Source organism: Manduca sexta, chromosome 5 (genome assembly GCF_014839805.1).
Source record: "Manduca sexta isolate Smith_Timp_Sample1 chromosome 5, JHU_Msex_v1.0, whole genome shotgun sequence".
Classification (NCBI taxonomy): domain Eukaryota; kingdom Metazoa; phylum Arthropoda; class Insecta; order Lepidoptera; family Sphingidae; genus Manduca; species Manduca sexta.
The window spans coordinates 5,090,722-5,108,478 of NC_051119.1; the positions used below are offsets into that span (position 1 = coordinate 5,090,722).

Below are 17,757 nucleotides of genomic sequence, written 5' to 3' on the forward strand. Positions count from 1 at the left end.
TTTCCAGAGGCAAGTGCGCCTACTACCATTTTTTTTACTTTGAGCAAAATATTATTAATTTATCGTCCGATTTCCTTGAATGGCTATAGGTTGTTATCACAAAATACCAAATATTCTTAAATGAATAAAATTACATTCTTAAGTCAGCACAAAAAGAAATTATTTTACATTGAATCCAGCTATGAAAATTTTATGGCGCTCTTCCCCCGACTGACCTTAGTTATCCTTGTTATTTGTAACCCTGGCAAATATATTATTAATTTTAATTTTATGTTTTAAATAGATGGTGCTGGTGTAGTTTAGATGGCGGTATGCTTCGCTACAATGATTTACGGACTTTTGTAATGAGTAATTTATTTTACACAATGACTGAAAAAAGTATAGTACTTTTAATACTTATCAATTTTAATTGCAACAGTTTTGTCATTTATGCAGTATTGTATTTTCCTCTGTCCATTGTAGTGTGCGTTTGCACTCATGCTGTTCACACACACTGTAAGCGATTAGGGAAAATAGAGGGCGCTTCTTCGTGGAGCAAATTATCTATAATTACTAATTATACTATTTATTATCACACTTGTGCTATGTCTAGAGAATGAAGAAAGAAAAAGTAAAAAGGAACGTCGTTCCTTGTGTCATAATCATGGGGAACTAAGCTATTAAATTAAGATATAGGTCTAACTAATACAATGGTAGATCTTTGTAAATGAATACAAATTTTTATTCGGTAAAATATTTAATATTAACTCTGAGTTCATATTATTATAAACAAATAATTGTACTAAATTATAAAGAATTATACTTACAGTAACTTATTTACTATAATGACATCGAGGGTTTCATAACAAATTGCCATTAAGAGGTTAGATTGGTGGAAAAAAAAATTAACAATACCGTAGAACTTAAAGCGTATTATATTATTATATTAAAATATCAAACTAAGAATGTCCTGAAATGTTATTATTAGAGAGCAGTTCGGGTTGTTTTTACCCATTAATAAATAGCCGTAAGAAGGGTTAGTACAAATTTATACTTAAGTTTAGACCATCTAGAAATGACGCGCCATGTGCTTATTGCCTCGTTCAAAAAATCTTATCGCTTTTAATTGAACTACTACATAGAAACTGCAATAAACTTACCATACCTTTTTTATCGTTATGAAAATAAATCTAAAGCACTTGACTGTTTTTGTAAATGTATGCATATTGCATGACTATTTCAATCCAATCCAAATTTTTTTCGCTGATGACTATTTCGCTGGCTCCTAAGTAAACTATTGTATCTGAAAAAATGTGATATTCACTTTTTTAACGTTGTTATTTTAATTAAAAAAAGTTAGTAAATAAGGTTTTTTGTTTGTTTTTGTATATTAACTTTTGAATTAAATGGGTTTGTTAGTAAACAGTACCTTGATAACGCAACGCTAAAATATGAATGTCGCATTTTTGTTCAGATACGATAGTTTACTTAGGAGCCTATTTGTTCTTATATTTTGGCAGAACGGAAAGACTACAAGCCGCGTCCTTTTTTACATTATCTAAGTACTTAAGCTTAGTTAATTACAAATTAACATTGTGATTCTTTTGGTTTCAAACAACTGGGCTGAATATAAAATTAATGACAAGATTACGAACATTTTATGCCTTTATTGTAGCCTTAATCCAAGGAAGGTACTCGTGTACATTAGTGTACACGCCGGGAATGCCCTGCTGCCCACATATCTCGGCACCGTAACTCACGACGCCCACAGCTTCGTATTTTCTCTCTTTATCATACATGAGAGGACCGCCGGAGTCACCTTTGCAAGAGTCTTTACCCGAAACGCCACCGGCGCAAAGCTGTCCCTTCCACAGAGATATGTTTTCACCGTTTCTTAGTTTCCGCACGCCCCCTAAGCAGCGCTGAAAAATAAATTTTGTTATTTGCCAATTGCGTTACAATTTGAATCGTCATATGTGATTTATTTGCTTGCGGCTTGCCAGTCTTTTCTTTGATTTGTCCCCAACTTTAAAGATTTTATTTTTATAAAACCTTAAATACTTTCTTAGTAAACATAAGAGTTGTTTTTTCAGTAGGGAAAATTAAATATGGAAATTTAATAATATGGCTGCGCCGGCGGATTTCTAGCATCCATCTTGAAATGCGAAAGCCGATTAATCGATTGTGTTTGGACTTACGCTCAGAACCAGTGTAGCCATTACTTTAGAACAAAAGCACTAACCTCATTATCGACAAAGGGCACGTTCACATGTAACTTTATTTTACTACTGCGGTATATTCCGGCTTCCACGTCCTGGATGTATCGCCCCCACCCGGCCACATAGAGCGAGAAAGCTGAAGGAGGCGACTGTGCATAGTCAATCTTGGGCAGGCAAATAGGACTGATAAAATCTGAAAAAAAAACGCAGTTAAAGTAACAGTAGATGTAAACATCACTGGTGGTAGGTATCTCATATGAGTCCGCCTGGGAAGGTACCATCGCTATTTCTATTTCTGCCGCCAGCAGTGTGTAGTCACTATTGTGTTCCGGTTTCAGTTCTTAATGTTACAGTGTTTTGAGACGTTATAGATAAACGAATGTGAGTAATTCGGAAATTACATATCCCATTCTAAACATCAACTGACCTGTTCTAGGCGCGAAGGTCCTGAGCCTGATGAGTGCTATGTCGTGCTGCTTGTTGAGGCTGTACGGCTTGTACTTCGGGTGGGGGATGGTCTGCTCTATCGGAGCCAGGACCATGCCCTCGGTACAATCTTGGCTGCCGGCATCAGACGGCACGCAATCGGGTCCGTTATTAGTCGTGTTGTATTCACCGAGACGGACGTTCTTCCTGAAAAAAAAAACGATAAATGATTTTTATAAAATTTAAGTGAACACGGTTGAACTAACAAACATTAACACCAATCAGTAAATTACTATTCCATTAAGAAATTTATGCGTAGGTTTAAATGGTAAATGAGGTAAAAATTATAGCAGCATGAAATACTTAAGAAATTAAATTTTGCTTTTATACTGTATAAATTTATAAACTTTGTGAATAAAAAATAACAAAAAAAATTTGTAACTTCGTAAACCACAAATACACATCACGCCTTTATCCTAGAAGGGGTAGGCGGAGGTGCAACCACGGTACCACTGTTCTAAGTGTGATAGGATCGCTATCGCCATATCAGGCACAAATTCTAGAAAAACCTAATATCGATCCGTGATTCAAACCTTAAGGCGATGTCGCACCTACTCCATCGGCGCAGGTAGTTTTGTAAAAGACACTTACGGTGTTCCCTTTTCGAGGATAGGCCCTTTAACACAATGGGCAGCAGTCAGCACGTATTTAGCGCTGATCAGAGATCCACCGCACATCAGTTTTATTTCAGCCAGCTTGTGGTACTCGATGAGAGCCAACCAAGGGTACTGATCGATCGCAGTCGCTTCGCCACCTGATAAGGATCAAGGGGATTATTCATTAATAATAACTAGCCAGTAAACCAATCAAAATATCTCATTTGTAAGCATGTAGAAAACTTTATTCTGAATTCTGATTGGTAAATTTTTGAGTTAGATTGAAAAAAGCGATTAGGATCGATTATAGAAAATGGTAGTGGTATAAAATAATTCAGTAGCGTAAATATGTAGTTTAGGCTCGTAGCTTTATAAAATCCAGCAAACAGATCTTCCCAGTTCTGCTTGGTCCTATGAGCAGGGGGAAGGAAAGTTTGGAGACCTGGTAGATCGGCTCCGACTCGAATGAATTTTTATACATCACAAGTCAGGATCTGGTTGTTACTGAAAGTTGTATAGTCCCTGGGTACGAAGACATCCTCTAGCTATATAATAAATGATTTTATTTCAGCCTCAAAAACCAGCTGATTTTTACACATTAACCAGTACAATAAGTAAGCATTGTTTTGGAAAATATTCTCGGTAGTCTATTGTTTTTGTGCAGTCGTATTGAGTTATAGCTTCAAACAGGCCGGCATAATTATGTCGACTGGGCTAATCCCACTTACAACCATTCCATTGCCATTTCCCTGTAAACGAATGGAGACTTACCAAGGATTTTATTATCGAAGCTCGAATCCAGGCCGCAGCAGTCGCTGTCTGGGTCTGGAGGGAATGCTGATTGTTCGCAAGTCGTCTTGGTGTTTACTTCACCGAATTTGGTCGGCAATGGTGGTCCACAACAGACGCTGTTATCTTCAGGCCCAGCACAACTGTAATGACATATTTTTTTAGCCCTGTATTATTAAAAATTCGACAATATTGGTATATCAAAATATTATGAGCTTAATCTTGACATTACTGTCATAGGTTGAAAACTGACTCTAACATAAATTATATTATTTCTCTCGCTTTGGACGCTATTCAATTATATGCAAATGTAGATAATCTTGATACACCGTTCCGTGAGCATATGCATACAAGTATCAAAATTTAATTTAAAGTAAATCATAAAATATTTTGTAGACTGTGTAAAAAACTTGAAATTTTGATTTCGACGCGGAACAACAAGATTTTTAAGAATAGTATATTTTTTTTAGCAAATTCCGCAGTTTGGATATCAGAAGTAATTGATGAATAACTGGTTTATGATTATATAATACATTCAAAATCTGTTTATTATATTTTTTGTATACTAAGCAAAAAACATTGACAAATCGATTGACGTGTTTTAGAGCTGGAACTGATGAAGCAATAGTAAATTTTTTATCCGAATACGGCAAAGGTAGGATAAGGTTAACACTCTATATATAAAAAAGTTAATAATAATCAGACTTACTTATAAAAAATTCGCAAAACACAAATTTACTCGATTAGTTGCAAGTCAAAACCCGCCATCTTGCCTCTTAATAAGGTTTAAACTAGGAAACCGGTGACGTTTTTGATAGCTATTTAAGCAATTCTTAACCACCTGTAAACGCTTAAACAAGTTTACAAATAAGACTGAATTCTATTCTAGCACCGAAGCTAGCGAACTAATTTAGCTAGCGAACTAATTTTGACAAATGCGATATCTACCAATACATCTTTATTATACCAAGGTTATATAGCAGTTTTCAATAAACGAATCCAATCGCTTTTTCGATCATCGCGAAAACTGAATAATCTGATCAAAGTTTTTTTGACATGCTTATAAATGAGTTATTTTGATTGGTTCATTCTCGGGATCGGACCGAAGATTAAGATTTGGATGGCTTATAAGAAACTGCCGTATATTGCTGTATCTTACACAGAATTCTTAAGGTACGTCGTTTCATCTTCTCCAATCGGATCCTCTTCTATCTCGGCGAGGTGTGTACACTTCTTTATGTTGACACATTTTCCTGGCTTGTTGTCAGGCGTCAAACATGACAATGTGTCTGACTCAGGGCAGCACACCTGGAAATATTATTTGATTTATTCGTTACTAATATTGGACTGCCGGGTTATCAAAACATTATCCATTTCTGTGCCCAAGCAGCAGCATGCAAGCACTGTCGCTCAATTTAAAGTTCAGTATATTGAGTGTAATTACTAAGCGTTGTGAAACTGAAAGGTTAAAGATGCCAAGCGCAATTCAAGGACACGCAGACCTTTTAAATTCGAAGTTTACACGCTATACACCCACGCTTCGTAATTCATATTATGAATCTTTATCCTTATTTAGTATTAATTTCAATGCAATTTTATAAGTGTTTAATATTCAAGTGTTTTTACTCGTCGACATAATTTTGTATTCCGACCAGACTGAGAATTAGTTTGCAATTAAACATCAGCCACACAATAACCAATGTTGAACATAATAAGGTTAACATAATAACTCTCTCAAACATTATAAGGTCATCATTACTAGCCACATGAAGTCCACTGCTGAACATAGGTCTCTTCTAGAGATTTCCAGATAATTGTTACCGTCACCTATTAAAATCGACCTGCATCCAGCGTCTTCCTACAAGCTTTGTCCAGTGTCAGTCCGCCTTGCAGGTGGATGTCCAATAATGACTAGACTTTTGAAATTCCTTCCTGCGATCCTTTATCATTTTATTACCTTAGGTGTTTGTCCATCAAATCCGCAAGCAGATTCCCTCAGGAACTTCTCGTCCTGGGCTGTCCTGGGTTTCTTGCTAATAATTTTTGACGCAACATCACACTGGAGTAAGGACTTGCAAGTCCCTTTGTCGTTGTTTGGCAATGTGCAGGCTTCTACAAATTAAAAAAAATAGAGTTTTTTTAAATAAATAAAATGTAATGCTTTATTCATCACGTAGGCAAACATAGTTGCACTTATGATAAGTCAAGCTACATAAGAATATTTAGTTATTACTTAGATAAAGTCGCTTACATACACTAAAGACAATTTAAATTGGACATAAAATAAATTAAAGTCTAAAAAGTAAACAAAGAATCCAGCTCGGGCTGGCAGGAAAGAAGTTTTATTTTCATGATTTCATAATGATGATAATAGGCAACTACTGTTATGAACCTAGTGTAAAGGAATTACATCAAACTTAACACCTATTAAAAACAAACAAACATACATCACGCATTTATCTGCGAAGGGGTACGCAGAGACGCAACCAAGGCACCCGCTTTTCGCAAAGTGTATTCCATCCCATGGTGTGATAGGGGGCGAGCCTATCGCCATATTGGGCATAGATTCCTAATACTGAGCAGAAGAACCAAAATATCACTTTGCCTGACCCGGTATTCGAACCCAGGAACTCAGAGCACTGCCGAACCGCGCATGCACAACTACGCCTCCGATACAGTCACCTATCAATCAAGTCTAAATAATATTTCTATATGCTGTCTAAAGGTCGCAGAAACATGTTAACCGCAGGTCGATTTTGACAGATACATATTCATAACACAAAAATAATCATTAGTGCTACCGGTTTTAAATATAGGGATTGGAAAGTAAAGATGTTTGGACTTCTGAAAAACCCAAATAAAACCGGCCCAATGACACATATATTTTATAAATTATACAAGAAAACTACACTATCTGGAATTTTTGCTACGAATCAGTCGACCTTCACAAATAAATTGTTATAATTACATTTACATTCTCAGAACAAAGAAACCGGTAGAATCAACTTTATGTTGAACTAAGTTTACATTGTTAAGTTTAACTGGTTTGCGTTTACGTTTTGTTTTCTTTGAATTGTAATACAAAATGTCCATAGTCGGATATAGGGACTTTACAGTTGCTAACCACAGTTATAGTTGTTTTTAGAATGTAAATAATGACTATATTTAAATGTATTAATCTTGTACTGTATAAATAAAAATAATTAAATTCTTGGAATGAAACGAGATTGCAAGAAAATAACCACATTTAATTAAGAGGGCATTTTTTGATAACCTAGAATATTTTTCTCGAATTCGGCGCTAGTGCAAACTATGCAATTCCAGGAGTAAATACTAAGGTAAATATTTTTAAAACGCATGTTAATTTTTGTAAAATTTCATCGCAGAAAACGTTGGCATGTAATACAACGGTTATTCTGACTCATTCTACGGGTATTAGTGATGACTATTATTTAATTAAACATGTTTTTTAATGGGTTTGATAGACACATTATAATGATTTCTTTTGTTTACGCGAATGTTAGACATTGAAATTAAACTAATTTTCGGATTCTATCGCGGTAATTAGTGTTTTATTTTCTCCCGACGTTTCGAAGACTTTGCAGCCTTCATGGTCACGGGGGGGACTGAGGTGTTGTTCATTCGTACAGTCAAAGTTACAATATGTACCTACATTTTCCCGAGTCCCGAGTGATAACCTCCATTATGTAAGTTCAAAACGTTGTTTATATAGTATAAACCAATCATTACAGAGGTCAGTTAATACTGACCCCAATCGATATGTCACTGGCACATCTGAGATGCGTTTATTGCCTTCGAGACTATATTTATTTGACTGTATCGGTGGTGTAATATTACGTGTGCGCTACCGTGGTTCCGGGTTCGAATCTCTGGCCAGGAAAAGTGACTTGGTTTTTCTGCTCAATATCAGCCTGGAGTTTGACATAAGTGCCCGATATGGCGATGGTGTTTATCACATTATGAGATGAAATATAATATGACGAAAGTGGGTATTCTGGTTAGAACTTTGATTTTATTTTATTCAGGTAACAAACAGACCGATAATACAAATTCAATCGAGATAAAATAGGTAACACACACTAAAGTTTCCAACAAAACAGAAAAAGAAGACAGTGAGCAAACAAGAAGAAAACAAAACAAAAGACCCAACAAGATGTTCTCAATCTTTAGCTAATTTACATTTTGACCGCACTGCACCGGGTGAATAGAATAAGGTCTAGATAGACCAACTGACGATAGATGATTACTCCTCGTCGGTTGACGTATATATATACCAGCGCTATATTATATACTGCCCCACTGCTGGGCACGGGCCTTATCTACTGTCAGTAGGGATTAGGCCTTAGTCCGCCACGCTAGCCTATTTACTTCACATTTCCTCAAAATTCTTGAAGGTTTTTTCAAGTATCTAGGTTTCCTCACGATGTTTTCCTTCAACGTTAAAACAAGCGATAACTTATAAAGTAAACACACATAACTTTTTAGTAAAATCAGAGGTGTTCTTGAGTTTTGAATCTATAGACATGCGGCAGTCCGTTCTACAACCAACTAGGCTATCGCCACTTCTACCTCTATCATCTATATATATAAAAATGAATCCCTATTTCCCTTGGTCACGCCATCACGCGTGAACGGCTGGACCGATTTCACCTTTATTTGTTGTTCTGTTTCTTATTGTCAGGAGAAGGATCTTATGAAAGGAAAAATTTTGGAAGTTGAGCGGAACGTTAGAAAATTTAAGAAAAGTTAATTTCAGCGAATGACAGAATGCGCGCTGCAAATTCATACTTAAGATGGGACAACTTCTGTCGAGTCAGCTAGTCGGAGATAAAAAGCATATTTTATATACCTAAGTTTCCGTAAAATGTATGACTAATTAATACATAAATATGATATAACATGGTATTGTAACAAAATACATTTAGGGAAACCCCACTTACGAATTATCATCCAGCACCACTTCGTATGTCGAAATCATATTCCTTTTTGAAAACGATCACAGTGCGCTTTATTCATATCTCCGTGAAGTTGTTTTCTATTTTCATACCTAAGATATAATTAATGACATATTTTTCCCGTTTAAATACTACCAACTTGTTTTGCGCTGTTTATACGCTGCTTTTGCGCTGTTAATGACTTGTTCCTGAGAATATACCTTATGCATACGTGTCAAAATGCTCCCCCCTACCAAACGGCGCGCGAACTGTATTTTTAGATGTTATCTTCTCGAATATAAAACAAATCGACGGTTGAAAGGCTAAATGACTTAAGCGACATTTTTCTTTCGAATAGTTTGAACTAGATTAAAAAAAACACACAGAACATTAAACCTATATAGCTTGTTATAGACTGGACATCAGGGCCAAATGTTTGCTTCAAAAGTTGTTACCAATTGGTAATAAGTCGCTGTCTTATTTGAAATGTTCGTATGACAAGATGTCACAGCGTCCTTAGATATTAAAACAAAAATAATATATTTACACAAAATATGCTAATATTCACATTAAAAACGTGCAATTCATAATATGGAAAAAAATATGAAGTATTTTACATTAATGTTTAGCTATTTCACGGTAGATTGAGTAACCATCACATGAGCACAAATGTTTGTATGACAATCTACCCAATATCCGCTCTGTATACTCTTAGAACTCTTTGTTCAAGAGTTTATTACTTCAGAATAAAGAACAAACAAACGGGACAATCCCGTACAAACTTGACCTATGCAATATGGTATTTATATTTCATTGATACGGTTCACCGGCCTTATAATTTCAATTATAAAGGTTATAATTTGATCGGACAATTTTCCTCATTTTACGTAATTTTCCTTAAACATAATGCAATAATTTATCATAAGTTAATTAATTCAGTAATAACCCTACAATAAGTATCTATGCATTTTCCTGGTAATATATAAAATCACCGGATAACAGGAAAGTTTAAATTAACTTGGATAAGATATCCTGGAAATTTTACAGGTCGACTAGTACCACGGTTTCATCACAAACTCAAGACAACTTGGGCCTTATTCTCTATGACAGCGCAAACTCGTAACACGGGGTGTAACGTCAACTTCGTAAAGTTAGCGTTGAATGATATTCTGTATGCCAATTTCTATTTCAATATTCAAATCGATAATCAACCAATCAAAATAACACACTTCTAAGCATGACAAAAAAACTTTGTTCTGATTGGTCAATTTTTGAGATAGATCGAAAAAAGCGATTGGGATTGTATATTCAAAATGGCGGTCGAACGCGACGCGGTGCGTTTCGTGCTTGTTACGCAATGTCAAAATAACGTGTGCTATAGAGAATAATGTCCCTGTTTCGTTTCTATAAGATATTTAGAATCCCATACAAGTATGCGTCCTCAAATAATTTACTTTTAAATTATCACTACGTCCATAATTCGGTGTGACTGACGAATATAAAATCAAAAAGGTTTTTTGGAGTAGAACACGAGACGCCTCCGTGTGATTTTCAACTTTCTAAGGAGTCAGCCCCTTAGAATTTCCTAAAAATATACAACTCGTAACTCGATGTATAATTTTAATGTCTGTTATTGATCGAGAGATTTCGTCAGTCTAAACCAATCACAATAAAACGACACGGAGTCTCGTGCTTTTTTTGCCACATTCTAAGCATACAAAACATTACATATTCTACAAATATAAATTTAATATAATTTGTTTTTAGAATCTTGTTTGAAGTTTCCACGATGATTTTGTTTCATTTTTATCTAATACAATCGAAGACATTTCATGTATGTCTATTATCTACGATAGCGGTGCTCATTACAATTATTTTAACACTGGTTGAACCGACAGACGTTGTCCCGTCTTAACTATGAATTTGCAGCGCGCATTCTGCCAATCGCTGTAATTAGCTTTTCTTAAATTTTCTAACGTTCCGCTCAATTTCCTTAATTTTTTCTTTCATAAGATCCTTCTCCTGACAATAACAAACACTACAAAAAATAAAATAGTGAAATCAGTCCACCCCTTCACGCGTGATGGCGTGACCAAGGGAAATAGGGATTCATTTTTATATATGCTTATATAGATTATTATTTATACGAGGAGAACCTTAATGATCCCACTGCACCTGATTGTATGTGGTTAAAATAGAATGTCGACTGACGAATTATACCTCGAAAGTCGACGTAGTTATGCCGCCCTTTTTACAATATAAGTCGGTATTTTCGTTTATTATAGCCTGAGTGTGTAGAGAACGATTTGGGCAAGTATTAGAGAAAACCTATGTCTTTAATCTTGTTTATGCCGTTCCTTAGAGTTGAACATACTTTACACAGTATTTATACCAGCATTAAAGTCTGAACAGACCTTGATGCGTGATGCGCGAACAAATTGACACCTCAATTTATAAATATTTAAATTAATTTATTAAAGTTGTAATGCAACACTAAAATGTCGTCAAAACATGTTTATGTGACACTTGGAAACCGGCGTGATGTTATTTTCTACCGATATTTTGACGATTTTAAGACTTTGCAGCCTTCATGGTCACGGGGCGGATCGAAGTGTAGGTCATCCGCAAGTCAAAGTTACAATATGTACCTACATTTTACATTTTTACTGTTGACAGTACGCAGAATGACCTGCCAGACTTCAAGACACTATGAGCTTCGAAACGTCGGAAGAAAATAATAATATAAATACCCGCAATCAATCAAATCCATAAATAGTTTTATTTCAACAATAAGACTCTGTAAAAGATATTACACTCATCTTCCTGAATTTAGATGCTGATGATACTTAGATGCAAATCTACCGACAATTACATTACTAGTTGCAATGTCCTTCAAACAAAACAGTGTGAGGAACATTGACAGCAAATTAATCGCCACGTACTCTTTAGAAGCTGTTATGCAGTTTACCTCTTATACTTGTCCAATAAATAAACTAAAACAGGTTCTAACAAGTGCTTGAATCATAAATGCCAGTTACAGGGAAAATAGTTTGTCGATAACTGATGGGATGATTACAATTTATAAGTATATGCTTGGCGATCCGAGCGCGGATTCGCAAAGGGATAAAAGTCGAGATGGATCATTTAGCTCGAGTATTAACAAAGTTCAAGATGTTTGAATTGTAAATACACAAAGTTCTATTACTAACTGTACTACTGTACTGTTAGATGTCTTTGTAAATAAATACATTCGAAGGATCACTCCATATATTAAAATTAAACTATTTTTCCAATTTTATCGCGGTTTTAATATTTTAGTTTTCTCCAGACGTTTCGAAAACTTCGAGGGGGACTGAGATGTTGTTCATCCGCAAAGTCAAAGTTACAATAGCTACCTACATTTTACAAATATACAACTTTTTAAATTTTAGCTTTTGGTGGTCCGATCTACGCAAAATGAGCTTACAGTGCCTTAAAGTCCATATATTCAGATGGGAATGAAGCCAGAGGTACAGGAATTGGGCTAGGAACATATGAGCCCCTAGGACTCTGCACTAACCAATCATCTATGAACTTATGAGATAGAGACCCAGTAGATAGTGCATACCCAGTAGATAAAATAAATCAGTTAATGACGTTATGAGACGGTTTTATTCTTTTTTAGCTTATTTTCGTCTAGACCATTGATTCTCAAAGTGATCCAGTTGGATCTTCAGGGGTCTGCAGGAGACTTGACGGGGGTCTACATTGGCGTGACAAAAAAATGGTGGCCCGCAAAGATATATCTGATTTGATTGTAAAGTACTAAAATGACTTGACTGTACACCTACACCTATCAACGTAGATAATATTGATAGGGGTCGTAAGAGGCACGGTGACCCCAGAATAACCTGTGTTGGCTGGGCGGTAGTTGTAATGAACTTACTTTGTGAAACCTAAAAAAAGGTCCATCGAAACCAGCGAAATTTTAAAAGGGGTCTATGGGGAACAAAGTTTGGGAACCTCTGATCTAGACTCTGGACATGCTATGGCGTATTTTTTAATGCAATAAATATGGAAATATCTAAGCCGATAAGCATTTATTAATTAATCGAATATTTATGGAAAATACTGCCGATTACATTGCATATACCTACATATACCACCACAGATATAATAATAATACAACATATGATAAAAGGACTAGAGACTTTCCCGCCCTCACACCCACCACTACAACTCCTGTAAACCAGGATCAGCAGTGGCACGCTTATGACACCGAGCGGTGAAGCTCGGCGAGTCTCAGGGAGAACTAATTTGTCACTATCTCGCAACGAAATTAATCAAACAGAAAGATAGGGAGGTAAGAGGACTAGCGCGCTGAGGTCCTGCGTTCGCATTCCGGGTCGAACCAAAATAATTGTGACTAGGTTTTTCCATCTTAAAAGATTACTCAGGCCTCCGTGCCTCGGAAAGGATGTAAAGCTGTTGGTTCTGCGATGGCGGATTACCGTCTCACCGGACTCTTGGAGTGAAGGAACAGAGAGTGCTTGTATATTGCACACACTTGTGCACTATAATATCTCCGGCGTACTTGGCTGATATCCGTTAGATTGGCCGCCGTAGCCGGAATTTGGTTAGGAACGAATCAAAACTTAATCAAAATATGAAGGTCTTTATAAGAGCTATAGAAGCCAACAGATTTTTTGTAGTATTTTTATCCTAATGTACTACGTTTGTACACGCATCACGCAGAAACTACTAAATGTCGTTTTCACTACGGTATTTCTAAAGGTCTAACTTACAATATAGGCCATTTATCCTGGGAAAATATAAACCGGGACTTTTATGCCGGAAACATTTTTCAAACTGACCGAGCCGCGAGCAAAGTTAACTACAAATACACTCGTAAGTTCAGAATTTTAAACAACATATTATATGCGCAGTGTGTTTTCAATCTGCCTTCATTTGGGCAATCCGAGGACCGATCTATTCCCTATTGCCTTTTTAGACAATTAATATAAATGTGGGGAATAATATCTGATCGTATTATTTATTTTTGACCAATTAAAATTACTTAATTGGTCAAAAATCAATATTTTAAGTAGGATTCCTTTTTTTTTGCCCCTCATCCCTACATAAATATATAATAAACTAGGTTTTGCTCGCGGCTTCTCCCGCGTGAAGTAGTTTTCCGGGATCATTTTTTCCGACTTACTCGATATGTATCGATGTATTATGACCTAATTAAACAAAATCATTATAAAATGTAGCCTATGTGTTATTTTGATGTATAACCAATATTACTGTAAAGTTTCATCCAAATCCGTTCTGTAGTTTTTTCTTGAAAGAGTAACAAACATACATCCATCCTCATGAACTTTCATATTTATAATATTAGTAGGATAAATAACACTTCGAGAATACAACAGATTTACTGTAGCAGTTAAAACCTTTTATCTACTTTTCCACTAGCAATATGTTCATATTAATTACATAAAGATAATGACTAATAATTCCACAATTAACACCGTCTCGTAAACATGACATTTGCGATGCGGTTTCTTGGAATTTATTGATATTATGCATATCAGATGCAATTATGACGCCGCTTGGGTATTTCTGCGGCTCGTTTCCTTAATTTGTTTATATTTGCAACCAGTTTTGTTAGTCTTAGATGTCATGAGTCTGAGCACAGAGGCAGAGAGCTACAGTACCTGAGTTGTAAACTGTTTTCCGAACATTTTTGCATGCAGAAACAATGATCACCTGGCGTTAGCCAAAGCCGGTCTTAGGGGGAAGGTAACCGGGCAAGCGACCGGGGCCGCGTGCTTACAGGTGTCCTGTGCGGTGCCCTGGAGTACTTTTAAATTGTTAAAAGCGGGGAACTATTTTTGCTCCATCTGAGGCCTCGCGTTTCTTTTTGCTTTCACATGGGGAGTCGAATCATTTAATTTTATTTTATTGAAGGTTTACAACAGAGAACACACATTATACACATTAATTTATATTGCAGTATTACGGCAGACGATAGCTGTGTTTCTCTGTGGACTGCCTCGGTGGCGTAGTTGTACATGGTACAAGTACGAATATCGCGCTGAGGTCCTGGGTTCGCATCCCAGGTCGGGTCAAAATAATGATGAATAATGATGAAGGCTATGAGGATGAACAGTGCACCCGAACGTGTCGGCATTTTTTTTTGTTTTGGCCTCAGCCCTGTTCATCTGGCAACCAACTGAAGTAAAGTTGTATCTCAATATTGGCAAACCACAGCGTCCTTACGCCTACGCACCACGAAGACTGACTTGGAGAAAGAATTGAGAGGCATACTTATTATCATAGCATTGCTTCGTCTTAGATAAATACTGCTTATAAATAGGGGTGTAACGGCTATATTGAATCATTCTCAAATTTGAGTACAATATCACGTAGACATTAAAATTAAACTATTTCGGGTTTTATCGCGGTTTTAATATTTTACTTTTCTCCCGACGTTTCGCTGACTGCAGCCTTCGTGTACAGGAGGGGAACTGGCACGAAGTAGTCTACCTACCTAGACGACCACTTCCTCCTGAGACAATTCTTGTGTGCTCTTCACCACACCGAATGCACGGAGGGACTTTTTTCATAGCCCTAGGCACTCAGTTACATGTGTATACCCCATGGTTGCCAATTCTTATTGAGACCTATGAGGACTCACGAACGTTTCCTGACCTTCTCCTCTTCTCCAATCAGAACATCTACGATGACATCGGTATGAAAAGTTTTATCGCTATTTCATTCATCTCAGCCACAGGAAGTCCACTGCTGAACATAGGCCTCCCCCAAGGATCTCCACGTCGACCTGTTGGAAGCGGCCTGCATCCAGCGTCTTCCTGCGACCTTAGCCAGGTCGTCCGTCCACCTTGTAGGCGGGCGTCCGACATTTCATTTAAGATACTTCCTTATCCTGTCCCCACACTTCGTTCCCAACTTTCCTCCAAGGCCCTGCAGACGCTAAGCCGAAAGAATCCAGTATACCGTTCGCAGGTTTCCCCCGGTGCTGACTGCGGGTCCGATACCCAAAAATAAAACTATCTAGATGCCCATATGAGAGACCAATTTCCATCAGTCAGGAACTTGCAAACTGGAATTATATGCTAAGGTTAACAGTCCCATATGTATTAAAAAATGTGACCTTGAACAAAAATGACGTAAACCACCTTTTTTAGTCATCGCCATCCAGGTATTGTCGTTGACCTAGAATTTCGAAAACTTGTTACTGGAATGGCCTTAAACCTTAAATGTTACTTCATGTGTAAAATTATTGACCTTAATTCATCTTCCTGGTAGGTTAGGTGAAGGTTTTTGGTTCGGGTCACCGGTTCCCAGGTAGGGCAATCATTGAGTTTTCGGTATTCGGTATTTCAAATTCAACTTTTATAGGGTACCTCAAAAAAACCCTTATAGGAACGCTTTCTTGTCCCTCTGTCTGCCAAGACCCTTTTTCTCAGAACGCGTAGTCATTAATTGGAAATTTATGTCAAATACTCAAGTCTACGGTGTTGATCAGATGGGAAAATTGTACTGGTAAAAAATCATAAAACTAAAACCAGGATTTATGGTGAAAATATTCGTTATTAATGGATGATTTTTGGCACAATGTCAGCAAAGGTGAAGACATGTATGTGGTCTCATTTAGTAACACAATGTCAAAATGACCCTGTATACTTAGATCTAACTTGCACTTGTCCGGTTTTTATTAATAATACCCAGTAAATGGATACATTGGTCTTAGGTCATAAATAGTAAGCGTCTGCTTCTGTGTTTTAAATATTTTGAAAAATATGCTTAGCTTTGGCCTTGAATTAACAAGTTTATAACAAACAGATAAAAAAATTGACAGAAAAAACCAAATTTGTCTAAGTATACATAATGTTAAATTCACAATGGTATGTAAAAAATGTAAGTTCTTGAGAGTTGGCACTCATCTGGCTTTTTCTCTTAAGCGTACATACCTTTGCGAATATAAATTGGCAACCGTAAATTTAAGGTTATGCAGTTATGTCCGAACTTGTACTTCAAAACTATGATTTATGTATGGATAATTTGGGTATTTCACAAGAATTAGTCATTCTTTTAGGTTGGCACGACTTTCCTGTTTTGTTTTCCTAGACAACAGGTACGTCTACTATTGCCGTCTAAACAAAATTACATAAGCTATAAAAAAAAAACAAACAAATCTATCTTGTCTACATATAAGCCAAATAAAAACGGCTTTTAATTCGAAAATGGAAATATATAATATAACTTACGTCCACTCGCAAAGCTTGCACTAACCGCGAAGACACACAAAGCGAGTACGATATTCATGTTTACTGTTCGGACACCACGCGACCGTCTCTCACGACGGCTCGGACACTCTGAGTGAGGAAACTCGTTGTATAAATATATTAAGTCACGCATAAATAAGGCATTAAATCTTTATGATGACATGTTAATGAATCGGTAGGTGCAAGGTGCGTTGCCACATGGAAATATCCTTTAGTTTCGCTATTAAGAGCAAAGGAAGTCCCTCTTATTTCCCGGTGCGGTTCTTGCTTGAAGTAATCCCCTTAAAGCAATTATCAATCGCTGGTGTTAGGATATATTTATCCGCCTGGATAGCGACCACTGTACGGGTGTTAAAACCCGCCATAGTGGCCCATGTGGGCTTCTATGGCGGGTTTACACTAACGTAAGTATGCGTTCCGTGATCAGTCTGTGTATCCGATT

The 17,757-nt window shown here is 36.6% G+C and overlaps 1 protein-coding gene across 1 annotated transcript; it reads right to left on the bottom strand.

Annotated features, from left to right (window-relative positions):
- Nucleotides 1-1,467: 1,467 nt before the first annotated feature.
- Nucleotides 1,468-17,426, bottom strand: LOC115449909 (phenoloxidase-activating enzyme-like). Its single transcript, XM_037443707.1, has 8 exons — nt 17,298-17,426; nt 6,027-6,181; nt 5,229-5,377; nt 4,052-4,212; nt 3,276-3,438; nt 2,626-2,831; nt 2,222-2,391; nt 1,468-1,901 (listed from the first exon to the last, which is right to left on the bottom strand). The coding sequence occupies exons 1-8, from the start codon at nt 17,353-17,355 to the stop codon at nt 1,638-1,640; spliced, it is 1,326 nt and encodes a 441-aa protein (XP_037299604.1). The 5' UTR covers nt 17,356-17,426; the 3' UTR covers nt 1,468-1,637.
- Between the last annotated feature and the right edge of the window lie 331 nt (nt 17,427-17,757).